At 39.8% G+C, this 19,577-nt stretch overlaps 1 protein-coding gene across 1 annotated transcript in view; it reads left to right on the forward strand.

The window, feature by feature from the left end:
* The window catches only part of reck (reversion-inducing-cysteine-rich protein with kazal motifs), a 122,956-nt gene that overhangs the window by 67,894 nt on the left and 35,485 nt on the right, over positions 1–19,577 (forward strand). Inside the window, exons 11-16 of the mRNA XM_084746960.1 lie at positions 2,631–2,843; positions 4,955–5,091; positions 8,438–8,581; positions 8,704–8,892; positions 15,467–15,589; positions 17,976–18,147. Of these exons, the coding sequence (XP_084603086.1) occupies positions 2,631–2,843; positions 4,955–5,091; positions 8,438–8,581; positions 8,704–8,892; positions 15,467–15,589; positions 17,976–18,147 (978 nt within the window). The remainder of the gene's footprint in view (positions 1–2,630; positions 2,844–4,954; positions 5,092–8,437; positions 8,582–8,703; positions 8,893–15,466; positions 15,590–17,975; positions 18,148–19,577) is intronic.

The following is a 19,577-nucleotide window of genomic DNA, read 5'->3' on the forward strand; positions in this document are numbered from 1 at the left end:
TGATGCGTCGGGGACTGCGATGATGGGTAGAACTCTTTGGAAGCAATGGTGATTGGTCAAATTTGCAGAAAGCCTGCAGAGTTTGACCAAAATTGCAAGGTTGCACAAAATTCATGGGGATTGGTTGAATTTACAAGATTTGTCGCGACATCACAGCTTCATGGAGTAAACTGAAAAAAGTCTCCTGCTGTTTCCATTATGGTATTTAACTTCATCACCTGACGGATACTTGGCACGTGTTGCACCAGGTTAATGGAAATCTCTTCATATACTGTACTTTTATTTATCTGTAACAACATGTCACATGTTAACATGGCTGCTAACAAGAACCATCAGTTGAGTTTATGTATTATACTATTTACACACTGTAGCCTGCAAAGAGCGGGTTCGCTTGTTGTCTTGTGGGTAGTGCAAGCATCCAGGTCCAGCGCTGGACTGTGAGGACATTTTGACATAGTGGCTACAGATGGTATTGCGGCTCACGTGACACCCACCGGCCCCAAAAGACGTTTTCTCATGCAGAATTGCTACAAAAGTATTATCACAATTTCAGTCACGTACTCCAACAAAAAATGAAGGTGCCAGAGAGATGTATGAGTAAAGGAAAAGGACTCAAAAAAACAGAAACCAGAGGAAATCAGTTTTTTTTTATGGTATGCACCAGGTGAAAAAACTTCCACTGGAACAAATGGAGTTCAAGTTTTGTTGGCTGTCAAAGTTCTGTATGTGTGGGGGGAGGGGGGTCGCTTGTGGCATGGCAAGTCTGCTACAGCTGTGTTCTCGACCACCATACTTTGTTCACCTGTTGTGTTCGGTGTGCTAAATTTCACAGCAACTGAGACACAGTGTCCCCATAAGTATAGTAAAAGCTGTCAGTCTCTAGCGTATGAAGTGAGGGGAGACAGAGACACACTGTGCTGCTTCCAGAGGAGTGCTGACTAAGATTACAGCATGAGAATAAATGGAAAAATAATAGATTTGTGTATATTTATCACTTTTGCCCTGATTGTGTGAATAACTTACTAGATCTATTGCTAGTCACTTCATTCATTCATGTATTATTCATTATAACATTTTGGCAGTAAAAACAGAAGCATAATGAGGAAGAGCAGGCAATCTTTCAAAACTGAAAAACACATTGTTTTGTGTCTTTAATTAGCACAGATGCTTTCTTATGACACTGAATCTCACTAATTAATAGTGACTAGACCAGGGGTGTGCAACCTGCGGCTCCAGAGCCATATGTGGCTCTTTTGCCCCTCTCTAATGGCTCCCTGTAGCTCTGGCCAAAGAAAAGAAAAATAGATATGAATAATGTTTTGTTTTTCCAATGCTTGTTACGGATGCCAAATCCAAAAAAAGAAAAGTAATTTAAAAACAGCATCTGTAGCTCTCAGCAGATTTTTCTTTCTTTTCTTGCCAAAAATCTCTCTTTCAATAGGAAAAGTTGCTGACCCATGGAATAGACACTGACAGACAACAGTGGTTATATTTACATTTTTTAATCAAAATTATCAAAAGGGACAATCCCATAATCCCTGGATTATGGTAGAGACATGTCCTTACTGTCTGTACCCAGTTCTATACCCTTGTGTGTACATGTGTATGCGTGTAGATGATAAAGGAAGGGGAATGTGCATATGCATGGCCATATGTCTCCCATATTTGTTTTGTGTATTTGTGTGTTTTTGCTGCTCGTTACAAACATATGCAGATGGTGAAAACAAACTTTACGTTATTTACCTGTCTAGATCTTACTGCAGCACAGCGCAACAATAACATAACTTTGTAAAAGCAGATGTGATATTTTTAGCGTGATGTGTGGATTTGATAGATTGGAAGTGAATTAAAAACACATTGTTGCCTGGAAGGATGGAAAAACACATGGGTGAACATCAATAGCAATAAGAAGATCACTTTTTCAGCCATAGATGAACAGTAAATTTATTATAAATGGGTTTTTTGTCCACTTTGTTAGAAACAAAGATGAAGAACACTGATTGTACGTGCAGCTCTGATTAAACCGCAGGAACTCCTGTCCTCCATTACTGTCGTCAGAGAAGAAGTGAGCTGCTCTCAATAAGAATCAGCTGATTGCCACATTTAGTCTTGGTTTGAGAGAAAAAACACTGTTTTGGGGTTAAATCAAGTTAAAAGTTCAGGGTTTCACACACACACACACACACACACACACACACACACACACACACACACACACACACACACACACACACACACACACACACACACACATACACACACACAATTGCTTCAAGGTAAACAAAGCATCCACTCATCAGCTGCACATGGAATGATGGAACCACACCCAGAACTTCTCTCTTTAAACCACCAATTAGCTGACTCACTTGAGACCAAACCCACCAATCAGACATCAAAGACACTTCCTGGTGAAGTGGAAGGAGAAAACAGTCCTCACATTACCCAGAGGGCCTTGAGCTCCCTCTGTACAGCCTGCAGAGCACGTCTACAAGGCTGTAGCACCTGTGTTCACATACACTGCACTGCAGCTTTTGTTCTAATTCAAAATATATTTAAATAATTTAGATATGCTTTATTTTTTTATGCACAGGCAGGCCTTCATTTCACCGTGTTCTTGTCTCTGTCCGCAGACCGACGGAGCTGTTCCGCAGCTGTAACGTCCAATCAGATCAGGGCGCCATGAACGACATCAAGCTGTGGTCCAACGGGACCATCAAGATGCCTTTCATGAACATCCCTGTGCTGGACATCAGGAAGTGTCTGCCCGACATGTGGAAGGCTGTGGCCTGTTCCCTGCAGATCAAACCCTGCCACAGCAAGTCCAGAGGGAGCGTCATATGCAAGTATGTTTACTGCCATCTCACAAAGGCCAACCTCTTAGTTATTACATTTTTTTATGAAATGTAGACATCAACTCTGTCAGATGGAAAATCTGACAGAGTTGACAAAATGTTACACTTTTTCATTTCACAGTGTAGTCATAGTGAGCAGCCATTTTATTTTTGTGTCTCAGAGTCTCTTAATATTAATAAAAATACAAATTTTTCAACCATAATTCTTATTTAGCTTTGATTTAGAAGGACTACAGAGTTGACATGTTATGGTTGAGACACATCTGATAGAAATATTATTCAATGAATTGGTTTGAAGTATAGAAAGTTCACCAGTGTTTGAGCAGTATTCTTGCCTTTTTTAAACCAGGAAGTGAGACAGGGATCCTTAGGGTATAGCTGACCCTTTTTATGCCTGATTAAATCATGTTTTTGTAAAAAAAAAAAAAATACATAAATAAATAAATCTGATGGAGTTGACAGAAATCTGTGACAAAACTTTAAAAGGCCATTATTTTCATTAAAAAAATATTTCAAATGAAACATGATTATAATACTACATTTTTATACCTATGTTATCATATTTTAACACATTTTTAAATAGTTTCAAATTGTGAATTCTTGTCTGGGACAAGGCTGGTTTCTGGCACAGAGGGACTATTTCATAGATGACATATATTTCATATCTTTAAATCCTTAAATCTTGTTTGGTGAGACATGATTTGTCCCAGTTCTCAAGAATGCATGTCGTTAAAATGAAAATCTTTGAGGTCACCACTTTCAATAAAAACTGACCTGGTGTCCTTCGTCTTCTGCTTCTAAGGTTGTTATTTAATGAAAAATTAAGACATTAAAAGATAAAAAAAATAAAAGCACTGCAATAAATGATAACTAGTGCCTGTTTTCAATTAATAATGAAACCTTATTGATTTTCAGTTTTAATAACAAACATTTTAACAAATTAAAAGCAGAAGGTAAACATATAGACATCATAAACACACACATTAATCATACAAAGATACACTTTATAACTAGTACCTTTAACCATTATCTAACGTCATGATAAGAATTCAGCTCACAGCAGGTCAGGATTCAACCCCAAATCAGCAGCATGTCAGATCCAGTAACAGGGGAAACCTTTCATTCCACATACAGCAGCTCGCTCTTGTTATGAGTTTCGTATTTTAGTGTTTGGATAAGTGAACCTGTCATTAGCAACATTTGTGTTTTTGTCAGATGACATTGACATATCCCCGTGTTTCCTTCATCAGGTGTACGTAGACATGGTTAAAACCTGGTTATATGTCCAGTATACACAACCAACAATTGCATGAGTCTGTTCCACTTTTGTCAAATGATTTTGACATATTCCTACATGCTTTGTCATGTGTAGATTCAAAAGCAGATCTAAACCTGGTTATGTGAATACACAGCCAACAAATCAGCTTTCCAAATCAGGAGGAAACAAATTTATCTCTAATCCCCTGCTACACCGATTAAACAAGTTTCTCATTTATGTGGTGTTGAAAAGGCAACGTTAGTCATGATCACTTTGCACTCAGGGACTTCACAAGACTCATTTGATGGATTTGGTTTGGTCTAATGACTCTAAATTATTTGTCTCGTGCGTAACTGTTGGGGTTTAAATGTTTTTACCTTCACTCACCGCTTTATGCCCATAAAGGCACGAGAGGAATTCAGCTCATTCTTCTCCTCTTCATTCTCTCCTGTCGGCGTGCACAGAACGAAGCTGTGCACTCAGCAGTGAGTGATGAGAGCATAAATACATGTAGCTGGGGTTTGATGGACAGGTGGAGGCCCTGCCCTTCACTCAGGATCTGCTGTGTCATGTCTGGTGTGTGTGTGTGTGTGTGTGTGTGTGTGTGTGTGTGCTGTATAACAGCCCTGAGGCTATACAGTATGTCTTGTTCAGTCATTTGTCAGACACAACCTTCCTCTCAGGTTCTAATCTCCCACTTGTCTTGAATGACATCACACCATCACACACACGTCCACGTGCTGCTGCAGGCTGTGTGTGTTGGCAGAGCGTCTCACTCTGCACCAGCTCCATCTTACACCCATCAATTCTACTTTTTTTTTTTTAATCTCTTATCTGTCATCAGGTCAGACTGTGTGGACATCCTGACCCAGTGCGGGGACAGGAAACGTTTCCACGAAGGACAAACTCCAGAGAGGATCTGCGAGCTGCTGTCGCCCATTGATGACCCTGAACGCTGCATCCCCCTCCGCAGATACCTCAGTGAGTCACAGCCAGCAGGACGCTATTCTCAGGGAACATGTGTGTGAAGCTTCAGTATTGAGCAGAGGAGCTCAGTTATGAATTGAAATGCCAAAAAGAAACAGAAACTGAAAAAAGAAACGTTAAAAAATCCATATACATATATATGTTTCGCCTGCTTTCAGTCTAAGTCTGTTAGTAGGTCAGTCTGTGTCCACCAGGGGGCAGAAGAACACAGCAGCTCAGAAGGTGACAGACAGCACTGACATTATATCAGCTCATAAAGATGTTATGGCGACATTTCAGCAAAAAATCTGGTTGTTTATACATCCAGAAGACACAGAGCAAGAATAGCGCCTCGTGTTACCAGCCGCGTGATAAGCTTTAAGGGACAGTTATTTATCTGTTTAGATTCTTTTGGTGTGAGTTGAAGAGTTTTACAGATATCCACTGCCTTCTCTCCAGTTTTTTTGTAGTTTTTATTTTTCATTGTTTTTGGTTGTTAGTCGTCTAAATGTCATGGTTTGTTTAAATGTTTCTGTCTTGACCTTGCAAATATCTTATCTATCAAGGCGTTTGTATTACCAGACTTAAAGCCACTGCTACACAAATACTGAAAGTCCAATAAAACAGAATTCAAAGCTTCTATTAAAGGGACAATTCACCCCAAAATTGAAAAAAACAACAACATATTTTTCCTCTGGGCTGTAGTGCTGTTTATCCTTCTGGAGAGTTTTGGTGTGAGTTTTAGAGTTTTGGAGCCATAGAGATGTCTGCTTTGTCTGTAATATAATGGAACTAAATGTGACTCAGCTCGTGGCGCTCGAAAAAGCCAAAAAATACATTTGAAATATTCAAAGCCAGCATCTTTTTCCAGGAATAACCTGTTGCTCAAAATAATCCACAGAAACTGCTTTTTTTCTTGGTAGAATAAAAAATGATTCTACTGCAGAAAGACAGTAGGTCCCATATGAAACTGCTCATTATATTGGAGAGAAGGCAGATCTCTAGGGTCAATATCTCCAAAACTCTGCAACTCACACCAAAACTGTCTAGATGGATAAAGAGCACTGCAGGCCAGAGGATAAATATGGATTTTTAATTTTGGAGTGAACTCCTTTCTTTCCCTACCATAGACTAATTTTTGTCTTTTTTATAGGTGAGCAGGTGATCTTTAGGGGGAGATCGCAGGTTAACAATATACACCGCAGATAGGGTGACCAGATGTGCTGAATAATTCAGGATAGTACCAAATTACAAGCAGTTGTCCCGAATCCTGTCCTTTTCATCCCAAAAATTAGCTGTAGTAGTAACAGGTAATGAACAACATATGAATTTGTGAAAATATTCTGATCAAATCAGTTATGTAGGCTATAATTCTTGCTTTTACTTATTAAAACATGTCATGTCAGAGTATTAGAAATGTGTTTTCACTTTTTTATTAGCAGTAATTATCATAAATAATGGATTGTTGATGTCATTTGACCTGTTTTAAACCAGATGACGGAGAGTGCAGCCACCACTGACTTTGTGATAAAAAAATATCTAAAAATGTGTTTGTGAGCTCCTGTGGCTTAATGGGAATCTTATCTGCATTAAAGACATTTAAAATGATTGTAACACACCTGTCCTCTGTCCAGGACACTGTGTGCTTCATATCATCCTCAGAATCTCTGCTAGATCTTCATCATATTAATAACAAATGATCATCTGAGAGCTGGGAACCTAAAGATTAATCTAAGATGCATCTCAGCGCTGCTGCTGTCGTGCATGTTGTCTCACTGGAAAGGCCCTGCAACACAAAGGCTACGTTCAAGCCTCAGTGCTCAGCTCAGATTTAGTGCTCCCATCCAATGTTTTTGTTTGGCTCTTCAAATTGTTTTTTAGATGTGGCCAGTATCGTGCAAAAGAACAATAACAAAGATGTCATGAAGTAACTGAAGTTGGCATTTATGGTTTCATTTTTAAGATGATGTGCAGCCAGCAAATTCATGCAAGCAGATGATAGGGAGGATGAAAAGAAAGAGACTTTTTTTTCATTCAGAGTCTTTTCATTGGTATTTAAAGCTGTACAGAATGTAATAAATCACATATATAGTAGGTGGATAGACAACAGTATACCTCAGTGTATAAAATGACCTATAGTGACCTCTAGGATAATCACAGCCTCATGAAACTCCACAACCACAAACAAGAGGCCTGGAGCATCCTGAGGATGTAAAGTGAAATTCTCCTAGAAATCTCCAAGTGTGAAAAGTTTTTGATTCTGACACAGCCTGATTTTTTTCTGTTATGTTCCTCAAGGTATATGAGGGATTTTTGACACTTTTATCAATTTTCAAGTGATCAAAAATGTTTTTTATGATTTTGCGCCAATCCAAAAACTCCTGCAACAACATGATCAACAGGATGTGAGCATCACGGGAATGGTCATCCTTGAATAGGCGCCTCAAGAAAACACATTGATTACATGACATGAAACACAGTGCTGCAACTCAAATTAATCTTCATGTTCCCAACTTTAAATTTCTACATGGCATATTCTGTTGACATGCTTTCTCTGCTAGCTCTGTGTTACATACCGTTGGTAAGATAGACTGTGACAAGACAGCCAAAGAATTTGAAGTCAGAGTAGAAGTGTCAAAATTAAATTTTGATTGAAATTTTATTTTTTTATTTTATTTATTATTTATTTTATTTACATCATTTATTTGATATTCACAAACACAAGTTTCTCAAATTGTGGAGCAGATGCAACAAAGTGGTTGTGCCAAATAAAAGAAAGAAAATATAACAAAACTGGGCCTGACTAGCCTCTACCTATTCTAAAAAAGAGCTTCACCAAAATGAATACAAAGGTGACACTAACCAATAAACCTAGTGTTTCTAAACAAAAGGTGACTACGTGTGTGAAAGAAAATGTACAGGGCACCCCAACTCACCTAGTGTCCTCAAACTCCCACCACATACCTTCTTACAAACACAAAAATTCAACTAAAGCAACAGGCAGCTGCAGGCAGACTCAAAACAGCAGAGTGAGAGACCTAAGCTCCTCAGGATGGTTCCTCTGCGCTCAATCCTGATTGGCCAGCTCCAAGCTGAGAGGACCAATGAGCAGCCTGTCCATGTCTTCACAGATGGATCCCCATTAATTTGTTATCACCTGGAGACAAAAGAGGGGAGGGAGAGAGAACAGCCAAGGTGGAGGGAAAATAACAAACAAGCCCTTATATTCTGCCAAACATTCTGATAGGGCTTTTATTTTGAAACTAATACAAAGAGTGCACATGTTCACTTGACAGCTAATCCTGTTTTACATTTCTATATCTATCCCTTTCTTCACTCCTGCCCCTTCACACATTTGCAGCCCCCAGTTCCCTAGGCAACAGCATCATTGAAGAGGTCATCCATCCATGCAACCCCAACCCCTGCCCCAGCAACCACCTATGTCAGGTCAACAGGAAGGGCTGCCTCGATGAACTCCACTGTCAGCCGTACCTCTGTGTGCCAGGTACCAACCACTGCTGCTGCACTTTGACACACTAACTGCAGCACGGTGCTCATTCTGACTGTGCTTCTGTGTGTGTGTGTGTGTGTGTGTGTGTGTGTGTGTGTGTGTGTGTGTGTGTTCAGGCTGTAAACTGGGCGAAGCCTCAGAGTTCCTGGTGCAGCAGGACGCTCGCATCCAGGTGCCAACTCGCACCGGTCCTGCTGGCTGCTATGAGGTGTGCAGCTGTGGTCCCAGTGGACGTCTGGAGAACTGTGTGGACATGCCCTGCCTGGACACCAACAAGCCCTGCATCGTAGGAGGACAGAGAAAGAGTAAGACCTCCATCATGTCTGTCTGCGCGTGTAGAAAGTTTCTGCAGGTTCCTAAAAGTCTTAGACAGAGCAGTATGAGTCTGAAAAAACTTCTTTCATTATCTGAATCTCCTGGCTGTGTTTGATGGCAGTGATGAAAAGATAGTGCCACCACTGTTGAACTGATGAGTCCCATGAAATGAGTCATTATATTCATCACCTCCTGTGGAGAAGAGAATTACATTTGGACAAGTAAGATTTATCTGCAGCATCTCAATTACAGCAGTGGAGCTCTGTTCACTTCACGCCATGTAGCTTCATTAAGAGTTCAGGGTGGGCTGGACTGTTGGTTGCACAAAACAGTGAGGACTGGTTTCATTCGGTTACATTAAGTTTAACCCATATGGATGTTTTATTTTTTTTTCATTTATTTTTTATATTTATGTCCTTCATACACACATGTTAGCTGCACCTGACATGATGTTCACATTAAAACTAAAAAATATATCAGGCCCAAAGTGCATTGGTCCAGCAGGAAAATGCCCAGGGGTGGGTTGCACCAAACCTTTACTGATGTTAACAGTTAACTATACACTTATTGACAGTTAACTATACACTTATTGACAGTTAACTATGCACTTATTGACAGTTAACTATGCACTTATTGACAGTTAACTATGCACTTATTGACAGTTAACTATACACTTATTAACAGTTAAAGATGCACTTATTAACAGTTAAAGATGCACTTATTGACAGTTAACTATGCGCTTATTGACAGTTAACTATGCACTTATTGACAGTTAACTATACACTTATTAACAGTTAAAGATGCACTTATTAACAGTTAAAGATGCACTTATTGACAGTTAACTATGCGCTTATTGACAGTTAACTATACACTTATTGACAGTTAAAGATGCACTTATTGACAGTTAACTATGCGCTTATTGACAGTTAACTATACACTTATTGACAGTTAACTATACACTTATTGAGAGTTAACTAGGCACTATCCTTCATATACAGATATTAGCGGCATCTGACATGACATCAACATTAAAAATTAAAAATATATCATGCCCAAGGTGCATTGGTCCAACAGGAAAATGCCCAGGGGTGGGTTGCACCAACATGGCTTGTGCTTGGTCTTAAGTTAAGATGGTTGCAACTTTGAGTTCTAATCCAACCTGATAGTTACTCCTGTCACACCACCCAGGCTTAAACCTTTCTTTTGCTAAGATATGGTATAAATCTAAGGCTTAATCTGGTTGGTGCAAGTCCATTGTAAAGACTGGCCTTAACACACAAACATTTGCCTGCTTATATCTAGGCTTGACTCTTTGTTCAAGTCATTTCCGTCAACTCACTTCCCTTCACTGCAGATTGTTAGCAGACTTAGCTAGCAAGCAGCCTCTGATAAACAGATACTGAAGTTCAATAAAAGAGAAATCAAAGTTTCTATTAAAATCATCAGAATGAGCCAGCCTCAGTCTGAGAGAATGTCAGCCTCATAGAAAAAGTATTAAGAAATCAAAGCTGTTATCACTCATCATCCTCTTCTGCCCAACCAATGATATGAGACAGCACATCAGTTCATTCACACATGGAGCACTAATATTCTAGTGGAGATGAATGAGTTGTGTTTCTTTTCAAATGAGGCGCTGAAGCTGAAGTGTCCTCTTTGCTGGTGACTGAAGCAGAATGGTTCAATCTGTCCCACAGACCGTATCAATGACTGCTGTCAGGTGCACCTGAACCAGAGCAGGAACCTCAGTGAGCCATTCATAGACTTATCTGTCTGTCACAGGTTTTCAAGAGTCCATTTGCACAATTGTAAAGGTTTATACTGTGTATCTATGTCATTACAGCAACAGAGATAGATACTGTTTACACCCAGGTCTTTGAACATGGTATTTTGTTCTCTTCATACATCCATGATTAAGGTTGGAGACGTTAATTGTACATTACAAAATTGAAATACAGTATTCTTATTCACTATGATCAGTGGATTCACTAATGGACGAAAGTGCATCTGTGGAAATCTTTTACATAAGCCACATTTCCACCACAGGATCTTCACCCAGGGACTAGGATATGCAGAACCAGAGTCTATTTCGAGTTCTAGGGATGTTATTTAACCCCCCCCCCCCCCCAAAAAAAAAAAAAAAAAAAAATCCCAGCTTGGTACAGGAACTTTCAGGATGGGGTTTCAAGTGTTAAACATTTCAAATTAGTTCTTTCTGACACCATTTTCAGAAATCTGTGGCCATAAACCAGCTTGTTTCTTGTTCATTGTGCTTCAACACAAACAAACAGAGTAAAAAAAATCAACAGATAATGATGCCTTTCTGTTGCTTTAAATGGGATCATTGTTATAGTATAGTCACACACAAAAATGACTAGTAAAATAGCCATCACTTTTTCAAACATCAGGAAACAGATTTTCTTAATCTTCATGGGTCTTTAGACCATGGTGGAAAAGCAGACGACAACAACGGGCTTAAAACAGCTTGACAAGTACTTCCTGGAAGTGAAAGTTGCAGGTACTTTGGGTGGAAACCTTGGGTGCAGAGTTCAAATTTTGATTAATTGCGTCATTCACACTGTTGACCAATAGCACACCATCTTATTGAATGTGTGCTGAAAATACCTGCAGGGAAACTCTGAGGCACTTGATAGTTTTGAAATCACTCATATGCTCTATTTCGTCATAATCCTCTTCACTGCATTTTTAATTACACTGCACTCTATCTGCAATTTCAGTTTATTAGAAATACAATTGAAGACAGTTAACTATACACTTATTGTCAGTTAACAATGCACTTATTAACCATTGACAATGCACTTATTAACAGTTAACTATGCTTTTGGGGGATTTGCAGGGTTTATTGATTAGTGCAAAAACCATGGGGTGCTGCAATCGCTCACCTGTTATAACAGGTGCACCACATACAAGAATTCTGTAAGGGCTTGATTATATATTAACTACCTACTAATGCTTGTTAGAAGCATCTTCATATCAAGTGGTATCAAAGTAACACTAAGTAAAGGGAGAATAAGCATATTACAACATTTTTGGAATTTTATCAGGAAAATGAGACAATCCAAGTGACCACTGTGGAGTGTGTGTTGCTTTGAGTCTTTCACCTCAGTGTCACTGGTTTGGATCTGTGGGGGGTTTTGGGGGAGGGGGATCATCATGCATTCACTGCTTGCCACAGTGTCATTTTTAAAGCTGAAACTGGGGGGGCACCAAGTGAAAAACTTTCAAAATCTTCATATAGTGGTTTTAATATTTTATAGTCAGTACACATTCATTTAGCCATTCTGTTTAATTATGAATCTTTCTCCCTGTTTACAAAGACAAACACACCTTCAGTGTATGCACCACCCTCCTCCTCTCTGCCCTCACTGACTCAGGCTCCTCACAGGTTTGTTGTTTTTCTCGCTTTGTGCTTTTCTGTTTGTTTTTCGCCTGCACTTCCGAGGAGGAGTGAGCAACTCTGCTCTTATTGAAGACAGATGTTTGGTTTGATTTGGGCGCACGCTGTTCTGTTTTGTATAGAGCCAAACTCCATTCAAAAGTCTGGCAATTTGCTGTCACATCACAGAGTAAACAGACTTACCTTTTCAGAATCCTTAAGAGCCTCTCTTCAGTTCAGCAGGTTCATACAGTATTTCACCAACATCCCCATGTTTCAGTGAAATCAGTGAAATGGTCGACCTGTTCTGAGCAGGTGTCAGAGAGTTAAGACTCAAAGAGGACATCTTTGTCATTATCCACTCTTCTAATTGCCCTGATTGCTCTGCACTCATATTGTTGACTGTTGACAGCATGATAAGACCTGCTATAAGGCACACATTTTTGCTCAGAGTGCTGTGAAGCTTTCTGTAGCTTGTTATTAACACATCATTCTCCAGTAAGACACCCCAGGGTAAGTGGTAGCAGATAGTGAGAAACAATCCTTGCTGAAGAAAGTGCTGCTTAGTGGAGAAGGTGTGTGCTAAATTGAAGTGTATATCTTGATAATTGTGAACATGTGATAAAAGTTATGCCCTTGGGGGTGATCTGGTGGTGTAGGAGTTAAGCCGCTGCCCAAGTGCAATTTCATGAACAGATATTAGATTAGCACATTAGCATAAGATCTACATCAAATATTTGATTAGACATATTGAGATCTACATCAACTCCATGACAACTGAGCAAACTCTTACATTGTGAGGCAGCTAGATTAGCGAGATCACACAAGAATCCATCTCGTGAGGCTTCAAGTTATTTGTTTCTGTCTGCACCAAAAGGAGCGCAACCAATTAGCATCCTTGGAGGGACTACTGGCAACTACGTCTGTGGTTTTAGGTGTGATGACAGTGAGAAGCGTCCATGAAAACGACTCATCTTGAACAAACAATGGTGGCTCCTGAAGAGGTTGGCGTAGATATTGTGATAGCATGTGTTATTTCAGAACTGGAGAGTATTTCTTCACTGAAAGACAATGAAAGAATGGTACTGAAGGCTTTTCTCCATGGAAAGGGTGTTTTCTCTCTTCTCCTGACCAGCTTCAGCAAGAGCTTGATTTACCAAGTGGCTCCGCTGGTTGATCTGACTGGTTGAAGTTAGTCTGTAGTTGTGATAGACAGATGGTTCATCCAATCACCAATCATAAGTAGGTAGAAAACAGCTAGCCTGACTCTGGCTTTACTCTTTCTTTCAGTCTTTATGTTTAGCTAGCACAAGTTCTTCACTCTAAAAACATTTAAACATACTGTAACTATATAATCAAATTTTGCCATAATTTCTCATGATGCAGAACACCCTGTAGAAATTGTGTGACAACTTTCCTGCACCCATAGAACCAAGTTAGCTGGATAAGAATTAACATTTTAACATTTTATCTGGCTATGGTCAAATAAACCTGGATTGAGTCCTGTGTTCCCAGGGTGATATCTTCCCAGCTTCCTATGTTACCAGGGCCCTTAGTTCCTGAAGTCCAAGTTACAAAGTTTCTAGGTTCTCAAGATCCTTTGTTCCCAGTATCTGAAGTTCCCAAAGTCCAAAGTGCCAAAGATTCTAGGTTCCTAAGACTCTATGTTCCCAGGGTCCCACGTTCTCATGATCTCATGTTACCAATGCCCTAAATTCTGAGATACTAAGTTTTCCAAATTCTATGTTCCCAGAGTCCCAAATTCCCAAGGTTCTACATCTCCAAGATTTGAAGTTCCTAAGATTCTATGTTCACATGGTCCTATGTCCCCAAGGTCCTAAGTTCCCAAAGTTCAAAGTTATTTTATGTTCTTAGCATCCTAAGTTCCAAAAGTCCTACCAAAGATTCTATGTTCCCATCGTCCTATGTTCCCATCATCCTATGTACCCATGGTCCTATATTCCCAGAGGTTTAAGTTCCCAAAGTCCAAAATACCAAATACTGTAGGTTCCTAAGATTCTACGTTCCCAGAATTCTATGTTCCCAGAGCCCTAAAATCCTAAGGTCTTATATTTCCAAGATTTAAGCTCCAAAGATTCTGTGTTCTCAGGGTCCTATATCACCAAGGTCCTATGGTCCTATCATAGTCCTAAGTTATATATATTGTAGGTTCTCAAGATTCTATGTTCCCAAGGTCCTATATTCACATAGTTCTAAGTTCCCAAGATCCTAAGGTCCTAAGATTATAAATTCCCAAGGTCCAATGTCCCCCGGGTCCTAAATTCCCACTATTCTATGTTCCCAGAACCCAGGTGTGTGTGTGTGTGTGTGTGTGTGTGTGTGTGTGTGTGTGTGTGTGTGTGTGTGTGTGTGTCTGTATGTCTCTGTGTGTGATTTTGTCCATGCATGCATCCCAGAGTGTAATTGCAGACATGAGATTGTAAAGGCTCTGTGTTTATAATTCACTGTGAACCACCTCTCAGCATGATTCATTGTTTTCTGTTTTAACCAGCGTCTGTCATTTTAAAGCCCCCGGCAGTATTAGTGTTTATTGCGTGTCTGCCAGACAGCGTGTACAACAGAACTCTGATTAACATTCCATTAACCTATTCCATTCATTTGTTTTCCTCATAATCACTTATTGTCTTATTTCACAAACAATATCGAGTCATCTAAATGAGAAGGAAGAGTTTTTAAAAACTTTCTCTGGGTACTAATATTCCTGAGTTTTATCCAGAATTTTAAATGGATTAATCTTTCATGTAATAGAAAAGACGTAGAGCCAGCAGGACAGTAATGGTCGTAATAAATCACTACTCTCATGTAGGAATGAGGCGATTAATAATCATCCTTGACACCTATAACAAGTAATAGGTCAAGCGCTAGTAGTGCCCTGTATATCATATTCATACTGATACTGGATCATGCTGTTTCTTATCTATTTATCCAACCTGTTCTCATCCCAAACCATCAAATACCGACATATTTGTCACACCCCTCAACGTCTCACCCAGACGCCAAAGGGTAACTTGTATGTGACAACATTGGATTTACACAGTCAGAGTGTGTGTTCCCATGACACCATTTCCATGTATCATAATCATTCCACTATAAACATACAGTCAATCATTGTTCATGTGTTCATTCTGTGTGTTGTTTGTCATCACCAGGCCATGGGACGTCTTTCAGGATTGAATGTCACACATGTTCCTGCTTCGCTGGTGACACAATCTGCTCCACAAGAGAATGTCTCGGCTACGACAGCTCCGACGAGGACCGCCGACACTTTACTGGTCCGTCTGTGTGTGTGTTTGTTTGTCACATCCCATTTGTGCACCTGTCTGTCATCATTGTAATGTGTTGAAGTACTGTGTTTAAAAAGTTAGTTCATATCCAAACTAACATGTTAAGACACCAAAGTCAAACAATAAAGCAGAGCAGCTGTACCAGCAAATCCTGTGCTCTGAGAGGAAGAATTATTATTTTTGTCAAATGAGTCTGGTTGAAGAGAGTGATATAACGGCTTCTGTTCCCTGCCAGAGTGCTGTCTGAAAAGGTCTATCTCTGTAGGGATCCTTTCCATATTGTTTTTAGATTATTGTGGCAAAACAAGAATTTTTAGTGGACGTACTTTGACGATGTACATTTGCTCCTAATCATTGTGTTGCAGCCAGTGTAGTCCATTTTGCGACTGCTGGCTGAGGTTACCAGACCTATTCCAAAACTCTTTGTTACTACTACCCTTGTCTATACTGCAGATGTAATGTCAGCATCAAACACACATGACTACACATCTGTCTATATAGCATCCATATAGCAATTCAAAGCATCCAGCAGCAAATGAGCAGCCAAACTTTCTGTGCAGTCTGCAGTTTTTCTCCAATATGTGTGAATCTTCCTGGTCTATTCCATCAACACAATGCATGAGCACACAGTGGGCATGGATGAGAAAAAGAGAGTGGTTGTTGCTGGGTTCAGAGCAGACAGGCGTTGGCGATCAGAGCAGAGGGATTAAAGTTTAGCAGTAAAGTTGTCTAGTCGCAGTAAATGTACTGTTTGCGCACAAAAACACTGCAGAGAAAGTCCAAGAAGTTCCAGTGTCTTGCTCACCAGCTGCTGGGTGAAGTGAAGAGAGGGTCTGTTGGATTAAACCAGAGCAGAGGGAGCTGCTGTCTGGCTGTGGAGCACAATCTGCTCTGCCAAGGTTACAAAATGTGGTTAAAATATGCTTCCAGTGGCTTTTTATTGCACACCAGTCTTGCATTTACTCATATATTGTTCAAAAAATAGTCTTGAAGTCTGAATAAATGCTTCAGGTCATGTTTACACCTATCGGATGCACTTTGGACATAAGAAACATGGAGTTGGTGCAGATAGCTACACTGATAAAAATTAAAGTGTTTTTGTTGTGTTAGATGTGTGAGTGAAAAACACAACATATGTAAAAATCAGGCCCAAGAATAAAAATAACAGAATTACTCTTGAAGTATTGGGTTTTATTACAGCTCTTATCATTGATTGAAGAACAAGAAGAAGGCAGCAGCATACTTTATTAATCCCCAGGGGAAATCACATTTTTCACTCTGTTGCAATTTAAACACACACAGGCCTGAAATAGACTCACATGCACAGACAGGACCTATAGACATGCATCGGAGAAATGTCAGAATGAGGGGGCTGCACACATACATATATACTAATAGTCCATGCTGGACTTGAACCGTTGACCCTCTGGATCCCAAAGCAAGTCCTTATGGACTGAGCTACTGCCGCCAAAGAAAATACTGCGAGTTGGGAAAATGTCAACATTGCAAAATATAGGTCCCAAGAGGCAAGAAATACAAGTGCTCTGGGATCTAAGCACATACTTTGATAAGTAGGCAAGGCAAGCTCCATTCAGACACTCAGCAATTCAAACAGGACTGTTGGACTGTTGTACAGGACTGTTGAAATGTAGGTCCAAGTCCATAACTACACCAAGATTTGTAGGTTTCAGTGTCATGGAGTCAAGGTGAGCACTGACTTTTAATCATTGCTCTTGGGGCCAAAAACACCTATCCCCATTTTTCCTGCATTTTGTTTTAGAAAATTCTGGCACATCCACTTACTGATTTCTTCAATGCATGTATTTAGCAAATGTAAGAGACTGTAGTCAAGAGGTGACACTGTTATGTAGACTTGTGTGTCATCTGTGTAAGTACGGTTGGAGATGTTATGATATTCCCTAATCTGGGTAAAGGGGAGCATGTAGATGTTGAATAGAAGAGGCCCAAGAATGGATCCTTGAGGAACACCACATGTGACTTTTGTTTGCTCAGATTCATAATTGCTAGTTGACACAAAGTAATCCCCGTCTTGTAAGTAAAATAAGATCAATTTAGCACAGTGCCAGAAAGTCCGACCCACTTTTCTAGTCTGTTGAGCAGACATTTTTGATACATCACTGCTCAGATGAATGCTATTTAAAAGTTTGACTTGTGTCCAGAACTATAATAAAACCCAGGTTATATTAAACAGTAGGCTTCCTTTAAAGCCGACGGTTTGAGACAGCTTCACTGGCGACTACTACGCATCAGTGCCTACAGTGTACTCCAGTAATCCTATACATCACAACTGGTGCCATGACTCACTCACACTAGTTGTCCTCTCCCTCCCTGCCTCCCTCCTGTCCTCCTCCAGGTCTTCCCTGTAGCTGTCCGGACCGCTTCGTCCCAGTGTGTGCCTCTAACGGGCGGACCTATCCCAGTGCCTGTGTGGCTCGCTGTATGGGGTTCAAGGACCACCAGTTTGTCTTCGGCCTGTGCCGCCTCAGTAACCCCTGCTCCAACAAACCCTGCCAGAGAAACCAGAGGTAGGTTCAGCTGTACAGTGTGAACACTGTATCTGCTGGGAACACTGAGCACCGACTCATCAACACTCAGGGAACACTCACCACAACATTTCCCTCTCTTTCTTTTTCACCCCCCCTCCATCTGAGTGACAGCCGGGGTGTTGTTTCAGGCGACTGTGGTTGTAGTAAGCAGGGGTACGAGGCCTTATCAGTAAGGGGTTTGTCATTCCATTCATTCACAGATCATCATCACCCCCCACATCCACCCGTCTAACATATTCAAACACCAACAGCTCTTAATGCTTTCTGTTGATCCTCCATTTATCTCAGCTGCTTATATGAAAGACAGGCCTGTGTTCGTCACTTTCTCTGTTTTGAGTAATATCTGCAGTGAACAGCAGGCTCTTAATGCTGCGCCAAAATAGAAGTGTGGAAAATAAGGATTAAAAAATGAAACATAAAGGATACAAACTCAAGATGAACAAGACCTGAAAGTAGGTTTTAACAGGGTCTAAGCAGGTTTCAAAAATTGCAAAATGTTAAAACTTTAGAGCAGAGGAAATGCAAAAATGTAAATTTGATTATACATCATCACCTTGAGGTCATTGAGTGTCATTATACTGTATGTGCCTGAGAGAAACCCACTTGCCACCTGCTGCAGTCACGTAGGACATGGCTATATCAGGAGTTTTTTTCAGAGCTTTGAAGACTTGTGAAAATGTTAATTGATTTAGCATATTTTGAAAAATATAGAGTGATGGACTTTTGAACTGACCACAGGTCGCAGTGACCTTAGCAAATGTCCTAAATGTTTGATTGTCTATAAATTTAGATTTGTTTACTTTAATCATTCATTACAATGATTTTCAAATGAATGCATCAACTAAGTCAGAATCCAAGATCAAGCAAAATCATTTTATTACACAAATCCATTTAGAGCCAATTAGAGATATAAAGTTTTTGCATTCATGGTGCACCCTACAGGTGAAATGGAGTGTGCCTGAATATGTAAGCTTAGTAAACATGTGTCGACTTTCAGATTGATATATCATTGCAGTCATTGCACATTTTAAAGAGTTAGCTATTTTGATAAAAATTGCTTGACACGTAAATTCAAAATGGTTTCCTTTGATAACTTTAGAGTCAGCAGTCTGTAGATGATCCTGACTTATTTTCAGGGCGATTGGTCTAACTGAAATAGAATTTTGATAAAACTGTCATAAAGCCGTTAAAGTTGACATTTTTAAAGCAGAAGACTAACTGAGAAAATATGAAGATTGACTGAAAGAATTTGAATCTATGCTAAGCTGTTTTCCAGATTGCGAAAAACATAAAGGTGGCGCTATAACAAACCTTTTTTTTAATGTAAATAATTTAATTATGAGGTGAAATACTGCATAATGAAATAGTGCATATGAAATATAAGAAAAAAATGTCTAGCCCCATTGCCA

This window comes from Lutjanus erythropterus, chromosome 21, assembly GCF_056507025.1.
Source record: "Lutjanus erythropterus isolate fLutEry1 chromosome 21, fLutEry1.hap2, whole genome shotgun sequence".
Classification (NCBI taxonomy): Eukaryota; Metazoa; Chordata; class Actinopteri; order Lutjaniformes; family Lutjanidae; genus Lutjanus; species Lutjanus erythropterus.